At 46.3% G+C, this 22,300-nt stretch overlaps 1 protein-coding gene across 2 annotated transcripts in view; it reads left to right on the plus strand.

The window, feature by feature from the left end:
• The first annotated feature begins 12,474 nt into the window (after positions 1-12,474).
• Positions 12,475-22,300, plus strand: part of RHPN2 (rhophilin Rho GTPase binding protein 2) — a 77,461-nt gene continuing 67,635 nt past the window's right edge. The window contains exon 1 of one of the 2 annotated variants that reach the window (XM_083164745.1): positions 12,475-12,610. In XM_083164745.1, coding sequence (XP_083020871.1) covers positions 12,518-12,610 — 93 coding nt within the window. In that variant the 5' untranslated portion in view covers positions 12,475-12,517. Of the gene's footprint in view, positions 12,611-14,785; positions 14,890-22,300 lie in introns of those variants that run through there. The other variant, XM_083164747.1, reaches the window with a different exon arrangement.

Raw genomic sequence — 22,300 nt, forward strand, 5'->3', positions numbered from 1 at the left:
TTCAGGTGGGCCCCCAATGGCCCCTCAAAGCATACATACACCTCCCCTTTTGCAGTGTCACTGAGCCTCCCACTCTCCTCCTGCGTCCCAACACTGCCCCCTTCTGCCCCTGCACTACTGCTACTTTGCTCACCGCCGGATACCGGCACCCCGCTGCTCACCGGCACCCCACTGCTAACCGGCACCCCACTGCTAACCGGCACACTATTACTGACTGGCACACTAATGCTAGCTGGTGTGCCCGCATTCTGCGGCACCCATGCTGCCGCCGGGGACGGCCCCGCCCCCTGCCGCAAACCCACCAACCAATCTGCAAAACCACTCAATAATTCAGTAAAACCTCTACTCATTTCCCCTTGGAGGGCTAACCCTCCCCCCCCCTGACTCTGCGCTAAAGCATTAACAGACATAGAGACAGACTCACCAGGCTGCCTGGGGGCTGTGAACCCAGCAGCCGCAGGTCCAGTGTCCTGACGAACTCCAGCCAATGAGGAAGGACCAGGTATTTCTCCATCATCTGCTGACGCCGCCATCTCTCTTCTCCTGTCATCCCGACCCTCAGGTACAGCACCAGCCGGCGTGACCTCGTTGGAGGCGGAGCCAGCTGTGCGCCTCTCGCTCCGTGTACCAGGCCTGCGGTCCTCAGCCTGTACTTCTGCCCCCCTGGCACGACTCACCCCGCGCTGGGCAGCAGCATGCCCCGCATGCCCCACCGCACCAGGTCCAGTACCACGCAACGCCGGATCTTCTTGCACGTGGGGGGGATCCCCCCCGCGCGGAGGGTTCCGCCTGCTGGTTGGATTCCTCCCAGACCTGGTCCTGCGGGCGGAAGGTGCCCGGCCCGCAGCCTGGCCTGGAGGGTCCCTAACGGGGCTCCGTGAACGGCGCTGAACCCTGGGGGACACAGATGGGCTAAAGCGCTCCGGAGGCCTGGACCTCCGAGGCCGTGCACCCGCTGGAGCAGCCTCCTGCGTTGCTGCTCCCAGTCCCCCCAGCAGACCTGACATCTGCTGCTGCAGCCACTCAGCCCCTCTGGTGCCAGCTGCCTCCCTGAGGGCAGCAAGCGCAGCGGATACCTCCGCATCAGCGTTGCCTGGGGAAGCCATGGGAGATGTCACGCTGCTTAGCTGTTGAGAAAATCTCCCAGTGACCCCTATTTCCCGCCTGAACCCTGCTTATAAACCCCTCCAACACCCCGTTAAGCCCCTCCCCTTATGACCCTCTCCTTAGACACCCCTCCTATGACTAACCTGCTAGTCAGCTCCCTACAAACCCTGTCAGGGGAGCCTACCCCCAGGCTTTACCTCCAGTCCGGCTCCTACATTTATCTAGCACATTTGTTCTTTTCATTGCGTGTTCATGTTGTAATCAGCAGATTCACGTTGTTATTATTGTTTATTATCTACTATTAGATTGTTGTTTGATTCTACTTCATATGCTTGTCTCTCTATCTTTTCATACTTCGAAGGGACCTGTATATGTCTTCGGAGGAGAGCAGTTTAGTAGGGGATAGGATTATATACAGTAGATAGGAAAACTTATATAAATTGAATCACTAATGTGGAAAAATATCTGTTTCCATACCCCTATCTAGAGTTAGGATTTCTATTTACAATTAAAGTACCTACTGCAAGAAAACATAAGATGATCTAGGAGGCTGAGTGGAATTGGTGGACCCAAAAGACAGATGTTTATAATAGTGTGCATGTTGAGGAAATTCTCTAAATAACTGAGTTGAGTTCCACCGCTTCGTTCAGTCCTCCTGGATGTATCGAATCCATCCTATACATCCAGTAGACTTCTTGTCTGCACAAGGTTTTAAATCTATCTCCTCCCCTTGGTGTTCTCTTAATATGTTCCAGGCCTATTAATCTTAGGCCGCTCGGATTCCCTTCATGATACTCGCTAAAATGTCTGGAGATGCTATGTGTCAAGATCTTTTTGTCGATATTTCGTTGGTGCTCTAAAAAGCAGATCTTTAGCTTTCTCGTGGTGCGTCCTATGTAGTGTAATTTACACGGACAGGTCAACATGTACATAGTGTAGCTAGTGTTGCAGTTAATAAAATTTTCAATTTTTATACTATTACCTTCTTTATCCACTATTGAACTACATCCCCTTGTTTCAATATAATCACATGTAAGGCATCTATTGGCTCCACATTTATAGAAACCTTTTGGTTGGGGTCCCAGCCACATGTTCGGTGCTTCAGCTCTTTGTGTGGATTCAATGGGTTTAAGAAAACTTGGGGCTAATGAATTTTTCAATGTTCTATTCCTTCGAAAAACAAATAGTGGTTTGTTGGGTATTACATCCACCAATAAGTGGTCTTGTTTTAATATCTTATAATTCCGTCCCACTATTTTTCTAATTGTGTCTGAATGACTATTGTATGTAGAAACATATGTTATTTGTTGGCTTTTAGTATCTAATGATTGGTTTTTCTTTTTGTTTGTAGTAATGTGTCTCTATCAAGAGAGATGACTTCCTCATATGCTCTCATTACTAATCTTTTCGGATATCCCCTCTGTATAAAAGAGGCCATCATATGCTCCGCCTGTTTCTCAAACTTGTCTTTGTTTGTACAATTCCTATAGAGTCGCAAAAGTTGGCCCTTAGGTATTCCCCTCTTCCATGGGGGATAGTGAGCACTGTCAAAAAGTAAGTAGGCATTTGTGCCTACTTCTTTTATGAAGTTGGAGGTAACTATATTGGTACCCTGTGCCTCAAGAGTCAAATCCAGGAAGGTGGTCCGTTCCCTGTGTAAATTGTGGGTGAACTGTAAATTATACTTGTTGGAGTTGAGGTGTTCTACAAAGGAAAGTGCTGTGATGTGACCAGGACACACAAGGAGCTTCCGATGATTCAAATGATATGTGGCATGGCTATATTCTGTGACTGTTGCTGTACCTGCATACGGATTGCTATGTTACAGTGATTTCCATGAATACACTATTTCATATGCAGATACAGCCTCACTCACACACATAATATAGGCATGCTGCATATCATTTTAATCAGCAGAAGCTGCTGGTGCCCATAGGCATTCCAAATGCCCTAAGCATTTGCCTAGTTTGCTTCTGCCTAGGGCCGGCTCTGGGTAAACTCATGGAACCTGTACTGATAGCAGTTGTTGGGTCGTTTCAGAGGTGCAGAGGGGGTAAATTAAAACATTAAATTGACTTGAAGGCCCTCATTTATGGGTATATTTGTGGGTGTGAGTAGGGAGGTTGTATGTTCTCCCCTTTGCCAGAGTTGTTGTGGAGTTTTTAGTTTTGGCCCTGGAGGAGACCTCACATGGCTGACAAAGACTGAATAAGGATTTGCTTGGATTACTATGTTACAATAATATTATTATTAATATTATTATTAATATTAATGTACAACCCAGTGTATGAAGCAGTTCTTCCACAGTCTCCGTAGTTAGTATGTAAATGATCAAGCTGTGCTTTAAGCACGTGTAAATGTAATGCAGTATATGAATGGGAATCCTGTTAAGGTTACGTGTTTATTTAAAAATAATATTTAAGGCCTACTCATATTGCTAAAATATCATTCCCTCTGGCAAAATTGGCCACATTCTGGCTGTTTAAATGGCTCTTTGCAAATAACTGTTCATGCATCTTACAAATAAAACACCTATTCCCTTGAAATAGTTTCGTTTTGCAATGCAAAGAGCTAATGTGTCACAATTTTTTAATCAGAGATGGTCTATGATTTACAATAACTAAGTGTACCTAAAGCTCAGCATGATCACCAAGATAGCCTGGCATTATAGTGTATCAGCCATTCAAGCTGAGATACTCCAATTTATCTCCAATTGCCTGGAGTCCTATAGGAAATGCTTGTGTAGCATCAAGAACCAATCACAGGCCAATCTCTCTGAGAGCGGTATCTATACACTCTGCGTTACAAATAAGCTCCGTTCCCTGTGGGATTTGGCAGGTCTGGTGCAAGTGGGAATTTAGTATTTAAAAAACTGATTTGGGGAGACGTCTTAACTCTAAAGCTTAACTGACGTGTGCTCTCAAGTATAGATAACTGACTAGATGATTGTCTATTAAATAGAGTTGTAGAGAGATCATAAGGAAATACAACAAGTTATCCTGCAAATACATGTATAAGAAAAGCTTCCAATCTATATGGAACATATGCAGGGCCAGGTTGACGGGTGCTGGATGACTGACAGACAGTCGGGATTTCGACAGTCATTACACCGACGTTGGAATCCCGACTGTTAAAACCCGACACTCGGGATCCCGGTGGCCACCGGCTATTCTCCCTCGTGGGGGTCCACGAACCCCATAAAGGGAGAATAGAATAGGTGGTGAGCTCACAAGGGGCTTCGTTACTCTCCCCTCGCTGTCTGAGTCCGGGCAGTCGGGATTCCGACATCGGGCTAATGACTGTCGGAATCCTGACTGTCGGTGTGCTAAACCACACCCAGATTAACAATGGGGTGGATGGAGCTGCAGCTCCAGGCCTCAACATAAAAATAGGCCCATTATCATGGCAGCATGAAGATCACCAGGCAGACACTACATGGCCGGATTGGCCATAAGTCATAAGTTTTACAATTGCATTTCTATTTTCACACACTATGCAATGTGGGGGGAGGACCCCATGGCTATTTTTTTTATATATATAATTTTAACAGAAATCCACATACTTCCATTATTATAAAAATTGCCAGAAATCATAAGCGAATTCTGAATTTGTCTAAAAAAAGTTGTACCCTATTACATTTGGCTGTATTGTGTGCTGTAATATAGATGCTGTCCTCTCCCTTTATTGAGTGACCAGCATTAACGCACTGGTGCCGCCCCCACACATGCACTTGTCATCTCTATTAGCGCACATTTGGACAGGCCCTATACTTGGTATGATGGATCCGTCTTACATCAGCTTAGTCTCTTATGGTCACCTTCCAAATGTTGTCAATTTCATCAGTGTTGTCAATGGGCCCAAATCAGATCAGAATGCAGGGCTTGGGGGCAGTAACCCATTCTGGGGGGGGGGGGGGGTGCCGGATGGGGTCCCGACAGTCGGGATCCCAACAGTCATTAACCCGACGTCAGGATCCCGACTGTTAAAACACCCCCATAGAGGGAGAATAGAATAGGTGGCGAGCGTAGAGAGCCAACGTGCCTGCAGCATGGCGAGTGCAGCGAGCCCACAAGGGGTTTTGTTGCGCTGGCCATGCTGTCTGAGTCCGGCCAGTCGGGATCCTGATGTCGGGTTAATGACTGTCGGGATCCCTACTGTCGGAACGGCATACCACACCCTTCTGGGGCACAGGCTTTCCCCCACCATTGGGAGCAGCCTCTTTCTCCCCACGGCCATCGCAGCGCCAAGTAAGTCCTGGCTTACTTAGCGCTGCACAGAGAGAAAACCATTCCATGGTGCACATGGGCAGGAATTTGCTTGTGCGCGTCGGCATAGGATGGCGTTTACCTGATCGCTGGACTCTGAAAACCCTCTGCCCAGTGATCAGGCCTGAATCGGGCCCTATGTGCAAATACCCCCATGCCATCCAGTGACTCCTGTGTAGCCACAAGAAGATGTGTATCAGTTGTGCACACACAGCCCACAGACCCATTGTTATGCATTTGTCAGGGTGAACAATTACCAAGATGTGGCTGCTTCATGTCCTCTGTGATTATAAAAAAAAAATGCGTTGGGCTAATTTGGTGATCTGATGTCCCCTGCACCAACCACACAATAATAACGTATCACTGTTTACACTAAACACTAAAATAACATTAACAAATTATATTAAAAGATTCAGAGTAATTTGGCATCAGCAATGGTCACCTATTTGTATGTTTATATATACAGGTTGAGTATCCCGTATCCAAAATGCTCGGGACCAGGAGAATTTTGGATAACGGATTATTCCGTATTTCGGAATATTTTTATATTTCAATGATGTATTTTGAAGTATCTTGCATTTATGCTGTATAAACACATAATATACACACAAATATATTTTATTACCACATAAAATACACACAAATATATTTTATTTGTTCAAAAAACAAGGTTTCAAAACGTGAAACAAAATTTGTGTACTATCTCAGATATTGAATTTGAATGCCAAGCAATCATTTTCTTGTACATATATAGTGCCAGTTACATATCATGTCCTCAGTACTGCTGTTACAAATGTCCCCAGTGAGTTTTTAGCAAAAAAAAATTTTTTTTTCACTTTCTGGAATGTCCGTATTTCGGAATAATTTGGATAACGTATATTTGGATACGGGATAATACTCGACCTGTATATATATATATATATATATATATATATATATATTTATTTATTAGTAAATCAATTAAAGAACTGTATAGTGGTAAAGCATGAAGATCCATAAGCCCTCAACCATCTGAGGGGTGTCCTATGTACAGTATATACCATATAATCACACACTCATAAGAACCAGAATATAAATAAAGACTCGGAGACATGAATTTGGCAGAATATGGATGGAATTTATTTCAAACACATTACAAATATTCAAATATGTTTATTGAGCTAAATTTTGGTGGCAAAGGGGCCTATTCGGGAATCAGTGAGAAGAGTGGAGGGGTGGGCCAGTGGAGATGTTACCCATGGCAACCAATCACACTTCTCCCCTCTTTCACTGCTTCATGAATAGCTCCCAAAGAATTAAATCTTAATAAAATGGATGATCTGCCAAAACAAAAAAAAATATTTGTTTAATTGAATGCCAATTAGCCGAATTAAGACAAGCTTCAGGGCCAATCAGAAGCAATATAAAGACACATGAGGGGAAAGGGGGTTGGGGGAGAGCAAGGATAACACAAGTAAAACTCGGCAAGAGGTGAACCCAAAACCCTGCTGAGGGACTGAGGAATTTGAATTGTTGCCAATTAGCCAAATTTAAATGAGCCAAATTAAGTCCGTCAGTTCAGGTAAAAAGGTAAAAATCCCTCTAGACTTCTGCTGACAACAGCAGCAAGTAGCTAATCCCCGAGTAGGGTAGACAGGGGGAGACAAGACAACAAGGACACAACCAGCTGTAACAGTACTTACGTCCTCGGATTTCCTCTAAAGATAACGCAGGAAAAGTCTGCTCAGGCATCGGGAGCGGCACAGGGGGCAGATGGTGTTAATGTCCAGCCACTGTGTCAGGCATGAGATGTGGAAAACATGCCTGCAGGATGTGACCGCCACTTCCTCTCCAATCCGAAACTGGGAGATGCAGATGGGGCAGGACTCTACAGCGCCTCCTTCTGTAAAGGTGCATCTCCTGTAGGATGGAAGGCGGGCAAGGATGACTGCTGGTCTTCGTGCTCCTGCCACTGCTGGTGCTCCTGAGGACGGCACTGCTGCTGGTGTTCCTCCTGATGTTGGGGCTGCTGCAGATGGTACACCAGATGGTCTGCGGCGCCCTGAACGGAGCCAGGAGGTGTTCGGATATGGCCCAGTTCCAGTTAACTGGGCCAATTCCCTCCGGCTCATCGTTGTTGGTAAATTGCACCAAAGGTGCACAAAAAAAAGAAAAAAAAAACACAGATGTTAATGTGCGCTGATCACTGATCACTAGTATTACCTGGAGTAAACTCTGTAAAAACTGGTTCTCTCTAGGGGGGTCTTTTTTTCTTGCACTCACCTCTGCCTCTGCTCAAGAAATGCCAGTGAGAGGCCAGTGCACTGATGTTTTATACCTGGCATGTGGCATGCGGGCGGCAGTTGGAAATGGCAGTTGGTCTCTCTGCCCCATAACCCACATCATCTTCCCACTACTACTACACAGTAACTCATTTGGGAAATCAGTGGGAAGTGACATATTAGGTCTAAAGAGTCACCACAAAAAGAACAGGGTGGTTTGAGGCATCAACTGAAGCCATCTCAGTGCTGCTGCTGGGCCCAGTGATTTTATCTGTCATTGCTGCTGCCATCTCTGCTCCTTCTTTGATGATCTCTGTGATCATATATACATGTTAGTAGGTGTGGATCCTAAAACATATTCCTCACAGGAACAGCAGTATTTTTGTTAGAATATAAATTGGGGGGACACCACAACAGTGTTTTATGATTACAATAAACTGAATATACTGTAGAAATGAACATTTATTGCATAGAAAACTACTGCAGCCTATCACAAAATACCTGTCTGCATCCGCTGCATCATGAGTAGCCCAATCACTGCTTATAAGCTGTGTTACCCTGAGGAACCTCACACAAATACGGGGAGAATATACAAACTGCACACAGTAAGGGCCATGGAGAGAATCGGGCACATAAGGGGGAAATTTACTAAGATGTGTATTCTACTTCACATATGATGTTGCTATGGGAAACCAATCCGAATCTACTTCTTATTTATTTAGTACCCTCTAGAAGGTAGTAGATAGGATCTGATTGGTTGCCGATAGTAACATCACATTTGAAGAAGACTACACATCTTAGTAAATCTCTCCCATAGCTTCAAGGAGATCTTGTGAACATATTACGCTAGTGCAGGGGTTCCCAATTTTTAATCACGGCACCCTAGAGTATCAGAATTTTTCCAAGGCACCCCTAGGCCCCAAAAAATATATATCAAATTAAGTAGATTGTGTTTATATGTGCTTCTTAGGTTCAGTCATGTGGTAAAGGGCAGGATTTGGTTCTGATTCTACACATTTTATGATTGGCAAAATAATTTGAATTGGTCCTGGACGACCAACCCGAGGCACCCCAGGGAGCCTAGGCGCACCGTTTGGGAACCACTGCGCTAGTGTGTGTTATTCATGATTCTAAGGGTTGCTGGAAGCAGCAGACTCTACTCAGAGCCGGCCCTAGCCTAAATGACGCCCTAGGCAAGATTTTGGCTGGTGCCCCTTAGCACCGCTACTAGTTCCGACATTGACCCCGCTCCCCTTTCCCAACGCCATCAACCCTCATCATAGCAGTCATACTTTTGGTGTTCCTACTACCCGCAATATTTTAAATAGAAACAGTGCACACATTCGGTGCGCAGTCCAAACAGGGGTGTGTTCTTGCTGGGAAGGGGCATGGCCATACAACAGTACCCCCAATTCAAATTATGCCACACAGTAGTGCAACTTTATTTACATTATATCATGTGATGGTGTCCCTTATTCACGTTACATCAAACAGTAGTACCACTTTACCTTATATACATTACTCCTCACATTAGAAAAAAATCATGAGAAAATATTGTATTTTAAGCACCTCCATGGCCACACTGCAACCCAGCCCGGGAGAACTCGTGCAGCAGCCCTTAAGGGGGGGTGTGCTGGCGCCGGCAGCCCGGGGGGGGGGCATTGGGGTTCTGGTGGAGGCTGGGGGGGGGGGTTGGGTGGTGCTGGCGGAGGCAACACGGGGGGGGGGTGCTGGTGGAGGCAGCCCGGGGGGGTAGCGCTGCTGTAATGCCGGGGGGAGCGAGGCGGCGGGCGGTTTTTGTTATGTGGGGCGGGGGGCTCACCTGCTCTGCTGCCTCCAGGTGGGGAACAGGAGCAGTGGGAGCCCACGCTGATGCCGCACACGAAGTACCATGGGAGGTGCTGTGCGCTATCGCGCATGCACAGTAGCCCTCCCGTGGCCATTTTGGATGTGGGAAAAGTGGCAAGAAAGTCCAGGGGGAGCGTGGTGGCCGGCCCGTTTTTACAGCGTTTTGGGCCGGCCCACCGGGAAAGTGCCCGGTTTCCCGGTGGGCCAGCCCAAAATGCCAGAGGCGGGTGGTGTTTGTTTTTGCGGGGCAGGGGGGCTCACCTGCTCTACTGCCTCCAGGTGGGGAACAGGAGCAGTGGGAGCCCGCGCTGACGCCGCACACGAAGTACCATGGGAAGTGCTGTGCACTATCGCGCATGCGCAGCAGCCCTCCCCTGGCCATTTTGGATGTGGGAAAAGTGCCAAGAAAGTCCAAGGGGAGCGCAGCCGGCCCATTTTTACGGCGTTTTGGGCCGGCCCACCGGGAAATAGCCCGGTTTCCCGTTGGGCCAATCCGCCCCTGGGGCCCGGGGTCCCCACTGGGCCCTTCCATCAGACTTTGGCCTGGGTAGTTTGTACCCCCTACCCCTTTCTCTCGGCACCCCTGATAATACAACACAGTAATGCCCCTTACACATGACACACATTATTAATGTCCTTATAAACATAATGCCCCTTACACATTATGCCAACCTTTATTAATGCCCTTCATACACATAATGACACACATAATGGGGGAAATTTACTAAAGGAAATTTGGGTACTCTTTACCTAGAAGGGCGCCCGTCGCGGGCATCGCGGGTACATTTATGTATGGCCGCGACGCGACCGACGCGATGCCCGCGATTTCCCATTGAAACCAATGTTAAACATGGAATCGGCCGGCCATAAATGTACCCGCGATGCCCGCGACGCGATGCTCCCGATTTCCCATAGGAATCAATGTTAAAAGGCGCGATGGACCCGATTTTACTGTTAAATGGCTCAATCCACCCGATTTGGCCATAGGAATCAATGTTAAATGGGCCACAGAGCCCATTAACCCTTAAATGTCCCCCCAAATTTTTAACGCCACCCCACGATCGACGCCAACCCGAAGCGTGGCGAGCGCAGCGGTACGCGTCCTCCGACCTTTTCATGCCCTACTATCCACTAGGGCGTGGTGTGAGAATATAATAGTGTGGCGAGTGCAGCGAGCCACCGAGCCCGAAGCGTGGCGAGCGCACGCGGATACCTTCACAGGTAGACGCGTCCCCTCGCGGGCTTCACAGGTGTCCGCCTCGCCACGGACACCTGTGAAGCCCGCGAGGGGACGCGCATAACTGTGAAGGTATCCGCGTCCCCTCGCGGGGCTCGCTGCGCTCGCCACGCTTCGGGCTCGGTGGCTCGCTGCGCTCGCCACACTATTATATTCTCACACCACGCCCTAGTGGATAGTAGGGCATGAAAAGGTCGGAGGACGCGTACCGCCGCCCCTCGCGGGCTCGCTGCGCTCGCCACGCTTCGGGTTGGCGTGGATCGTGGGGTGGCGTTAAAAATTTGGGGGGACATTTAAGGGTTAATTTGGCCTATTTGGCCCCAAATCGGGTCCATTGAGGCATTTAACAGTAAAATCGCGGTCAATCTGCCGTTTTAACATTGTTCCCTATGGGAAAATCGCGGTGATCGCGGTCATCGCGGGCATCGCGGCCATCCCGATTTACCCGCGATGCCCGCGATGACCGCGATTTTTACCCCCGACGACCGCGATTTCAATCGCTGGCGCCCTTCTAGGTAAAGAGTACCGAAATTTGTAAAAAATAGTTGTATTTGTATCCAGAAATACACTTATTTTTGACATTTACTATCCCGAAAATACAGCAATTTGTATTCGTATGGATGTGCTATCAATACGAATACGAATTGCCGTATTTTCGGGATAGTAAATGTCAAAAATAAGTGTATTTCTGGATACAAATACAACTATTTTTTTACAAATTTCCTATAGTAAATTTCCCCCTATGCCCCTTACACATATGATATGTTGCACATTATTAATACCCTTATACACATGACACACATAATGCCCTTTGCACATTATTAATGCCCTTATACACATGACACACATAATGCCTGTTACACATGTCGCACATTTAATGCATTTATACATGACACACATAATGCCCCTTACACATATGCCAAACACTATTGCACAACCAACCCACCCGCAGACAGCACTCGCACAGCCGCTAACACTGTGACCTCTGCCTCTGCTTGGATACAGATGTTTCCTCATACATCTTGGAGCTCTGCACTGCATAGGCACTGCAGCTCCTGGCCAGTTCTGCTAACGGGTGCCTTTTTTGCTGAAATTTCGTCTTATTTGCATTGTTATGTGACCAGGACACACAAGGAGTTTCCGATTATTAAAATGTTATGTGGCATGGCTATATTCTATGTGCGACTGTTGCTGTACCTGCATACGGAATGCTATGTTACAGTGATTTCCATGAATACACTATTGCATATGCAGATACAGCCTCACTCACACACAGAATATAATCATGATGCATATCATTTAAATCAGCAGAAGCTGCTAGTGCCTCTAGGCATATGCTTAGTTTGCCTATGCCTAGGGCCGGCTCTGAAGGAGCATTTTGTATTTCAGTATTCTGGTGTAACAACAAAGCACCGCAGTATTTGTTCACTTCATGCAGAAACAGACACTATTTACCCCGCATGCAAAAATAATTAGCATTGCACCACAGTGCAAAATTGCTCCTTATTTGCACCTTTTTCTGTTATTTTCTCCTAACGTTGAATCAGACCCTTGCTACATTTTCTAAGGCTCCCTTTGTCAAAGCTGATATCCACTGGTGGCCTTGACCAATGGCTTTAAAATGACAATAGAAATAAATGCTAAACAAGCCTGGTGTTTGTCGGTCAAAGCCACGGATAATCGTCTATTGATTTTAAATGTTACTTATTATTCCATAGGCTTAGTAACATAATTTCAAAATGTTTCTTTGTTTTAGATACTGTAAATATAATCTGTGACCTCTCTGTGTGATGTGATGCATGGACGGCCAGGTGGGGTTGGATACATCAGCGCACATCTGTACCATACCAGATTTGTCCCACTTCAGTGTTATGTCAATAATGAAGACTCAGGTAGGCTCGTCACCAGTAATTACTGACATTGCTCTAGAATCTCATTACAACCATCACCCCTGACATTGTGAAATAGTCGGTAGATTCATGTGGCTGTCAGAGTTATGTGTTTCATTTGTATTTATTCATATTTTTAGTCTACAAAGTAAAACACAATAGGGAAAGTTGCAGGGGTGGATTGGCCATAGGGTTCACAGGGGAAATGCCTGGTGGCCCAACGGCAATCTTCCTTCTGAGCCCTATGGCCAATCCACCTTTGGCCAGGGTCGCTGAGAGGTATGCTGGGCCCCGGTAAAATTTGGGAGCATGACTTAATCGCGGAAGTCATTTCAAATTAATTAATTTCAAATTCTACCTCCAACCACCAGCCCTCCTGCCACCTGTGGGTGGCCCTCTGATTGGCCCAGAGAGCTCAGCCAATCAGAGGGCTGCCCAGTCTAAATAATAAATATTTTTTCTCTTCAAATTCTACCGCCAGCCCTCCTGCTGCCCGCTACACTGCCACCCGTTGCTGCAGATCGCATAGCGAGTGATCGCATGTGGTTAAAAATCACATGCGATCACATATACAATGTGATAGATATTATGTGCAGCACATAATATCTATCGATGCGAGATTCAACCAGCGGGCCCGCTCATTTCATCGGCAATGTCATGCAGTCCATGCGATTTGTCAAGACAATTCAACAAAATTACATGGATCGCATGCCACATTTCACATGTGTATGGGCACCATTACATTAGAAGCCACTGTACAATAGCAGAGTGGGAGGAGGGAGGGGGCAGTACTCTTTAAATGTCAAAATTTTGTTTATGTTTTGCCCAAACTACAGAGCTGAGCCCCTCCTGGTCTGATGTAGGTGAGGTGAGAGAATTTCATATGGGCGATTTACGGTCTGTATCTGTCACCCTCTGTACGGTCTGCTCAGACATACAACATCACCACCACTCCCTCCCATGTATTATATCTGGCAGATCTGAGGCTGCACCACACCGCAGTGCACAAGCTGCACATCTAATTCTGTTAAATACCCGTTAAGGCGTTCTCCCTCCTTACAGCATAATTTGAGCACTTACAAATGACTTGCTATTTTTAATGGTGTGACATAATGTGTGCGTCCTCCTTATGACCAGTCCCATTATGTAGACGCTGAATTGACATACAGAATGAATGCTCTGGTTCTGGATTCTGAGCATTTGCACCTGGCTCTCCGTCTGGACGCAGATGTCTCATTGGTGCACTATGGTAATGCAGGAATCCGCACTTGGCGGTCTGTCCCACGCTCTGTTCATCATTAGTGCTTCCATGCGGGCTGCAAAAGATGCGGCTGACACAGCCATCCAAGCTCTGTTTGTACGCTGCGATTGAGCGCAGAAGTCGGCCGACACGTGAGATGGAAGAGTTCTGAGCGATCGCATGGTCATCGCCAAGTTACTGACCCGAAACACCCATTTCATAGATAGCATGTCTGTTGGTTTACGGTTGATAGATCTACAGTGTCTAGATAAACAGTCAGGTCTACCCCAAAAGGTCGACATGCAATAGGTCAAAAGGTCAACATGCAATAGTTCAACAGGGCCAAAATGTCGACTGGCTCAAATGTTAACATGAAATAGGTAGACAAGGTCAACATGACTTTTTCATTATTTTTTTTTATTTTTTTAACCAGCTTGTTCTTACTTCACCATTCATGTCGACATAGAAGGAGAATATAATAGCGAGCCGAGTGTAGCGAAGCCCAGAGACCGAAGCATAGCGAGCAAAGCGTGTTCTTGGGGGTCCAAAAATCATGTCTACCTTTTTTTTTTCATGTCGACCTTTTGACCCTGTCGACCTATTCCATGTTGACCTTTTGGGGACAACCTGTTGACTAGCTAGACACATACTTGCGGGAGGGTCCCGCTTTTTGCTTGACCCTCCCTCTGCCCCGCAAAGCCCCTTATACCTCACGGTTTCTGGGATTATTTTCTGGACATTCGGACTGCGCATGCGCGCGTGCGTACTGGCGGGGGGCGGGGCCTGTGTGGGGGAGTCACAGCCGGCCACCGCGGTGTTATGGGTAGCGGTGACCAGCTCCTGTGCGTAAAGACCGGAAGTCTGTGCATCAGGTCATCTGGCACTGCAGTCGGCTGCAGTCGGGGCTTCCCTGAGTCTGGGCCCGCCCCCACACTCAGCTCCGTGTTACACAGACCAGCTCTTCCTGCCTCTCCGCCTCCCTCCCTCACCACATGCTGGCTGGTTCCCTGCAAGTCCCTGACATGAGCAACAACACAGCCAGGTGAGTGCTGTGTACACTGAGGAAATGGGGGCTGGTGTATTATGTGTGTGTGCTGGGTGTAATATGGGGCTGCTATGTATAATTTAATATGTTGTGTGCAATGTGCTGCATGTACTAGCTGTGTGTAATGTATTATGGTGTTGTGTACATTATGCTTTGTGCACAGGGTGTAATATGGGGGGGGGGTGCTGTGTACATGTAAATGGGTGTAATATGGGGGGAAGCTGCATGTGATATACTATGGTGTTTTATACAATGTGCTGTGTCTACTGTGCAGGGTGTAATATGGGGGAGGGGGTGCTGTGTATATGTAAATATGTGTAATATGGGGGGGAAGCTGCATGTAATATACTATATTGTTTTGTGCAATGTGCTGTGTGTACTGTACAGGGTGTAATATGGGGGAGGGGGGTGCTGTGTATATGTAATGGGTGTAATATGGGTTGAAGCTGCATATGATATATTATGGTGTCTTGTAGAATGTGCTGTGTGTACAGGGTGTAATATGGGAGGGGGGTGCTGTGTAGAATGTACTATGATGTGTGGCTGAGTACCCCGGTGGCCTACAAATTGAAGCGCAGCTCCAGAAATCCCCTAAGCCGCCTCCTTTCACAATCCGGACTGTGCATGCACAAGTCAAAAACGAACAGGGACAAGCTTTAAAAGGAAGGCTGGTAATAATGTGGTAAGGGACACAGCATGTGGCCCCCAGCCCAAGCACCATGTCTGTCACCATGTAGCTGAGATATCAGTGTGTGTGGCCAGTACTGCACTTTGTACTTTACTTTTTACCTGCCACTGCAGGGCACACCCCTGAGTGACAGTAGACATGCCCATGGGTGGAGATAGACACGCCCTTTGGGTAAAATGTGATACGCCCCCTCAACGGCACTCCACACGATGCCCTACAGTGTGATCTATAATCTCCCTGAAACGACTTTTCAAAAGTAGGCAAGTATGGCTAGACATTGTCTATACAATAATCCCCACCCAGTGCCTGTACCCCAAAAAGGTAACATTGGTTACCAGTATAGAGGTCTGTTAGTGGCCAAAATGTATTTGGGGCTCTTTAAATGATTTTTGCATTTTTTTTTTTATAACAGTGGAAAAATAATGTAGATCAGCAGCAGTGTGATGACCATGTAGTGTAGGTGGGGGGCCGCTTCGCTGCAGAGATACTGGCTGCAGGGTACCACCCCCAGGAGCAAATGCAGGATTTTCAGAAGGGGGTTTCCAGAGGGGTGGAGCAAAGCACAGAGGTGGACACTTAGGTGACCCAGTATATGCCGGGTCAGTTAAAGTATTATAGATAGACCAAATGTATATAAATAATAATAATAAATATATATACAGGTCGAGTATCCCGTATCCGAATATCCGTTATCCAAATTATTCCGAAATACGGACTTTCCAGAAAGTGAAATTTTTTTTTTTTTTTTTGCTAAAAACTCACTGGGGACATTTGTAACAGCATCACTGGGGACATGATATGTAACTGGCACTATATATGTGCAAGACAATGATTGCTTGGCATTCAAATTCAGTGCTGAGATAGTACACAAATTTTGTTTCACGTTTTGAAACCTTGTTTTTTGAACAATTAAAATATATTTGTGTGTATTTTATGTGGTAATAAAATATATTTGTGTGTATATTATGTGTTTATACAGCATAAATGCAAGATACTTCAAAATACATCATTGAAATATTAAAATATTCCGAAATACGGAATAATCCGTTATCCAAAATTCTCCTGGTCCCGAGCATTTTGGATACGGGATACTCAACCTGTATATAGATACCCGATACCTCCTGGCCTTGGCAGATCCGGTAAGGAGAAGCGGCACTCCACAGTCTTAAAACAGAAGGTAGTTTTATTTCATCAGGTGAAAGGTGTACATCTCAGTCGACGTTTCAAGACCGACAGGTCTTTTCTTCAAGACTAGTACAGTAAGGTGCAAATAGTGCTGTGCTAGGTGACCAAAAGAAGTTGTATGCGCTCTTTTGGTCACCTAGCACAGCACTATTTGCACCTTACTGTACTAGTATGGGGCGTGGCCTGTGTGACGCATTGTGTGCCGCTGGAGATCGTGCTCTGTGGCTGCTTTTGCTCAAAGACGCTGAGGCGCCGGGTTCCGGAATTGACATCGTGCTCCTGGAGCAGTGAGAGGTTCCGTGAGTGAGCTACAAGTGCCTGCAGTTTGTGCCAGTGGTTATTTGATATATATCTTGTGGTAGCCAGCCCACACCGGAGGAACACCTCGGTACGGGTTCTACCTTCCTAATAGGAGATTTGCTGTTAGCATTGTCCACCTGTTTTAAATAAACGGTATAACACTATGAAGCGCCCCCTCTATTTGTTTTAGAGATATATATATATATATATATATTCACATAACAGCAGTGTAGACCCCTGGGCATAGCAATGTATTGGGGCCCCTACCTATCCTCCAGTGGTAGGGGTGGGGGGTGCTATGAGCGGAAGCTTTGATGTCCCGCTGGTGGTAGGGGGTATTATATCAACCACTTAGCATGTAGGGCCTGGATCAGTAATTTCCACTAATTACCCCTTTACTGCACAGATGGTGGAAGATGGGGTGGGAGAAGGGGGCATTGGTCTGAATGAAGGGGCCCTGATACATAACTTCCAGGGTGGTAGAGGATGTTTAATACGCAGAGGAGGGGTGTATAGTGGAGTGGGCTTATTATTCATAATTTTCTGGTGGGAGGACAGCTTGCTTGACTGCAGATATCTCCAGTTCCCGGAAATAGATTTCTTAGATTTTGGAATTAAAAACTAGAGAATCCCACCTACCAAATGGTATTATGGACTAGGCGCAGGGCTGGGCAACACCGGCCCTCCAGATGTTGATGAACTACACATCCCAGCATGCCTTGCATCAGTTTCAGCATGGCCACATAGCAAAACTAATGCAAAGCATCCTGGGATGTGTAGTTTGGGATAGGCTTCGGCAGGGCTGGCAACAGAATTCTTGGGGCCCTGTACAATTATATTTCTGGAGCCCCACCTAATCCCAAATCCACACAACCCTCTTCTGTATGAGCTTCATTTAACCTTTCGCTGCTCCAGATCCTGCTTTCAGGTGCAGACTTCTCTCGTTCTCAGTCCTGTTGGCCTGGCTCCTGGCTGCTGCCTTCTGCTGGCCTGTCACTTTCACAAAAGAACGCTGAGCACTACAAGCAGGCAAGGAACAGACGACCTGTGAATGTGCTATAAAGTACAGGAGCCAGAGACTGAGGCTACAGTGCCAGCGGCGGGTATGGCTGTACACCTGCGGCCACAGGCCATGTGCACACACAGCATAGATGACTCCGAGCACTGAACGGCAGGGCGCACACACAGTAGACAGCAGTGGCACACAGTGTCAGTCAGACTCAGCCACACACAGATGGTGCACAGTAGAGGGCCTGGCCGCGAGGGTCACTGATGGGCCAGTGGCCGTGATGGGGCATGGAAGCTCTGGGGCCCTTGAGATTGCTGGGGCCCGTCACACTTGTCTCCCTTGACCCCCCCTGTCGCCTGCCCTGGGCTTCGGGGGGAGGGTTTCGGCGGCCAGGGGAAAGGTAAAATAGTTTCCATACCCCTGTGGGGATCTGACCCATTTAATGACGGCAATCTAATTTAATGTCTGATCCCGGTTCCTACAGACCTAGGTTTTAGCTGAGCCCCTTAAAGTCTTGTTATCTTCGCTCATTCACCCGGATCAGACGGGTTTCATAAAGGGCAGAAACCCTGGCACTATTAGACGTGTTTTAGCTGCTATTTTGGATTCGGAGTGCACCAGGTCAAACTCTTATATTATCTCTTGATGCCGAAAAGACCTTCGATATGGTGCACTGGGATCATCTATACAATACTTCTCTTTCCCAATTTACGCAATAAAAAAAAAACAAAAAAAACCATTGGTACTTATTTCCTAGCACCGTGCCCACGATCTAGATTGTATGTGTCGGGACGAGATCGCAAGCATTGCATGCATCTTATGTGTTTGTGCATGGAAGAGATCGACGAGATATACAATCTATACAATTGAAAAGATTTTTAATTGAATGTACAATATCGCATCTTATGGATCTCATCTTATGGATCTCATGGATCTTATGCCTCTATGGGGGTCCTGTGGGTGAGAGCCAATGCTGATGTGAGTGATGTGCAAAATATCCACTAAAAATGGCAGCCCTCACTTTTTTTGGGGGGACGCAATATTTAACTTAATCAGTTAATTGACTTCAGATCATTGCCAGCAATAACTAAAGCCAAACATAGAGGTGCTGGTGACTGATGGTGGCGATGAGATGGTAAAATTACTAATAATCTGGCACAGCTGAGGCTCCCAATTGAAGGGAATTGTAGACCTCCTATTAGATACACAAAAATATACAGTATTCCAGACAATTCATTTATGTCAAATAAGGAAGCGCTGCTGTATCAGCTGTAAAAGACTGAGGGGCAGATTTATTAAGCTTGGTGAAGTGATAAAGTGTCTTGTTTTTATCACCGGCCAATCATCTCCAAACTGTGTACTTGCCTACCTGACCCTCTTCATGAGGGAGAAAATGCTCTGCTCCTGGACTTCCCTGGTAATGTATGATTGCCATCACCTGTGGTGAAACACCTTTACCTAGCTCCCCACAGATGATGGCAATCATACATTACCAGGGAAGTCCAGAAACAGAGCATTTTCTCCCGCATGGAGAGGGTCAGGTAGGCAAGTATGCCTAAAGGTGCCCATAGACGGTCCGTTCCCGGACCGTCCGTTTTGTACTATGCGATGCGTGCTCCCGCGCATCACATAGTATGGTACAAAAAGTATGTGCTGCACATACTTTTTGTACTAGCTAAACTTCGCATCGGATCGCATTGCATGCACACCGCATGCACTAGGCATGCGATACGATGCGAAGCGTGCTAATTAAGACCCAAACGGATCCGTTTAACGGACCGTGTATGGGCCCCTTAACTGTGAAGTTACAGGCTTGGTTTGAAAAATGACAGGTAGGAGCTGATTGGCCGGTGATAAAAAAAACAGACACTTTATCACCCCATCAAGCTTAATAAATCTACCCCTGAAAACCATATCCTTCATTGCCTTAGTTTTGCTATATGGCCATGCTGAAACTGATGCAATGCATGCTGGGATGTGTAGTTCATCAACAGCTATAGGGCTGCTTATTGCCCACCCCGGTTCTAGAAGGTGCTAAATAAATAAGAAGTAGATTCTGATTGGTTGCCCATGGCAACATCCCATGTGAAATTAACTCTCTGCGCATGTTACATCTGCCCCCCGGAGTGCAGCATGGTATCACCCACTATCTTGCTTTTTTGCACCACTTACAAACATAAATCAGGTTTTATAATTTTTAAAGAAAAGGGAAGAGTGTCACTGCGTGGTGCACATGAAAGAGAAATGAAGTAAAAATTAACTTTTATTGAATTCTTAATAAAACGTTGCGAAATATTGACATAAAAATTATACACAAAATGACAAGGACAGTGTGGTTAAAAAGGATACTTGATCCTAGCACTGTGGTTCCCCTCCACACTGCTTCCCCACTGTATATATCAGTTTCTTTGCAGCAAACGTTACACAATGAATATATACTGCAGCCTTAATTGTTCCTACCCTTTCACAAGTTATAGTCAGATTGGCTCCCATGTGGAGTCTGTCAGTGTGTATATCACGGTAGTATGGCAATAAATGATATGGCTACAATGTAGCGGGCGGCTGTTAATAAGTAGTTAGATATACAGTATCGGGCAATGCGTACTGCACCACCGCCCTTGGTGGGGGCAAGTGATGCGTACCCGCACAGACCGCTAAGATTCTCTGAGCCGGTCGGGTGCAACGTGCGGATGGTATTTCCAACGCTTCTTCAGGACCAGAAGAAGTGTGTTTGCGAAGCGTACGCAGACCAATGTACCTGGTAAGGCTGCAGCATGTATTCATTGTGTAACGTTTGCTGCAAAGAAACTGATATATACAGTGGGGAAGCAGTGTGGAGGGGAACCACAGTGCTAGGATCAAGTATCCTTTTTAACCACACTGTCCTTGTCATTTTGTGTATAATTTTTATGTCAATATTTCGCAACGTTTTATTAAGAATTCAATAAAAGTTCATTTTTACTTCATTTCTCTTTCATGTGCACCACGCAGTGACACTCTTCCCTTTTCTTTAAAAATTGTCTTGCCTCGTGTCCGATGGTAGCACCCCCTACAGAAATCTATCAATAAAGAATCCCAATAAAATCAATATACTTCTTGAAAGGGGTCCCCCGAAAAACCATATATTAAATGTAGTATCTCCAGTGCGACTGGCACCATCCTTGTTTTTTGTGTGTCCTCAAACATAAATCAGGCCCTTAGACCGGGACCGGCTGCGGAACGCTGATGGCAGCGACCCTTCTATAATCCCCACTTATAGCAGATACATGTTTGGTGATAAGGCTGGAACCTGTTTTCTGCAGAATCCTGTAACAAGGAAAGGATCAGTATTTATTCAGTGACAAAACACCTCAGAACTGGTAACAGATACGCGGAAGGGAAAGTGTTCTAATGTCACACTATAGACGCTGCGGTGGCTGCTGCTGTGTATAGAGAGCCTCAGACCTCAGCCAGGATAGTGCTCTAAGGGGTTAATTTACTAAAGCTTCTGTTGCCTATAGCAACCAATCAGAGTCTGTCTAACATTTCTCTTTTGCATCCTAGAATCTGATTGGTTGCTCTGGGAAACAAAACCTCTTTTCGTTTTTAGAAGCTTTGGTAAATTTACACATAAGGGTCTCATTCTGAGATGGACGCAAAACCAATATTTTTGCAGTTGAGCGATTATCGAGCGATTGGTCTGTGCATGCGTATGAGCCGCACTTAGCATGTGCCAAGTTACATTACAATCACCGGTTGTCGTGGGGATTTGGCCGCAGTGTGACTGACAGTTGGAGCGTTTGTGGGAGGTATTGGGTTGGGATCATTTGGTCTACAGCAGGCATGTCCAACGTTGGCCCTCCAGATGTTTTGAAACTACACATCCCAGCATGCTTTGCCACAGTTTTGCTATTAGTGAATGCTAAAACTATTGCAAAGCATGCTGGGATGTGTAGTTTCAAAACATCTGGAGGGCCAACATTGGACATGCCTGTCATTAGGTCGACACCATTAGGTCGACATGGGTCTAGGTCAACATGGGAAAAGGCCAACATGGTTCTAGGTCGAAAGGTCACTAGGTCGACAGTGTCTAGGTCGACAGTCGAAAGGTCAACATGGGGTTTTTCACTGTTTTTTGACCCGAATGTCAACACAGTTGACATGGACACAGTTTAATGTGCACCGCACGGTGTTTCGCTGCGCTCGCCACACTATTTTATTCTCCCACCATGCCCTAGTGGATGGTA

Source organism: Crinia signifera, chromosome 11 (assembly GCF_055691185.1).
Source record: "Crinia signifera chromosome 11, ASM5569118v1, whole genome shotgun sequence".
NCBI classification, from domain to species: Eukaryota; Metazoa; Chordata; class Amphibia; order Anura; family Myobatrachidae; genus Crinia; species Crinia signifera.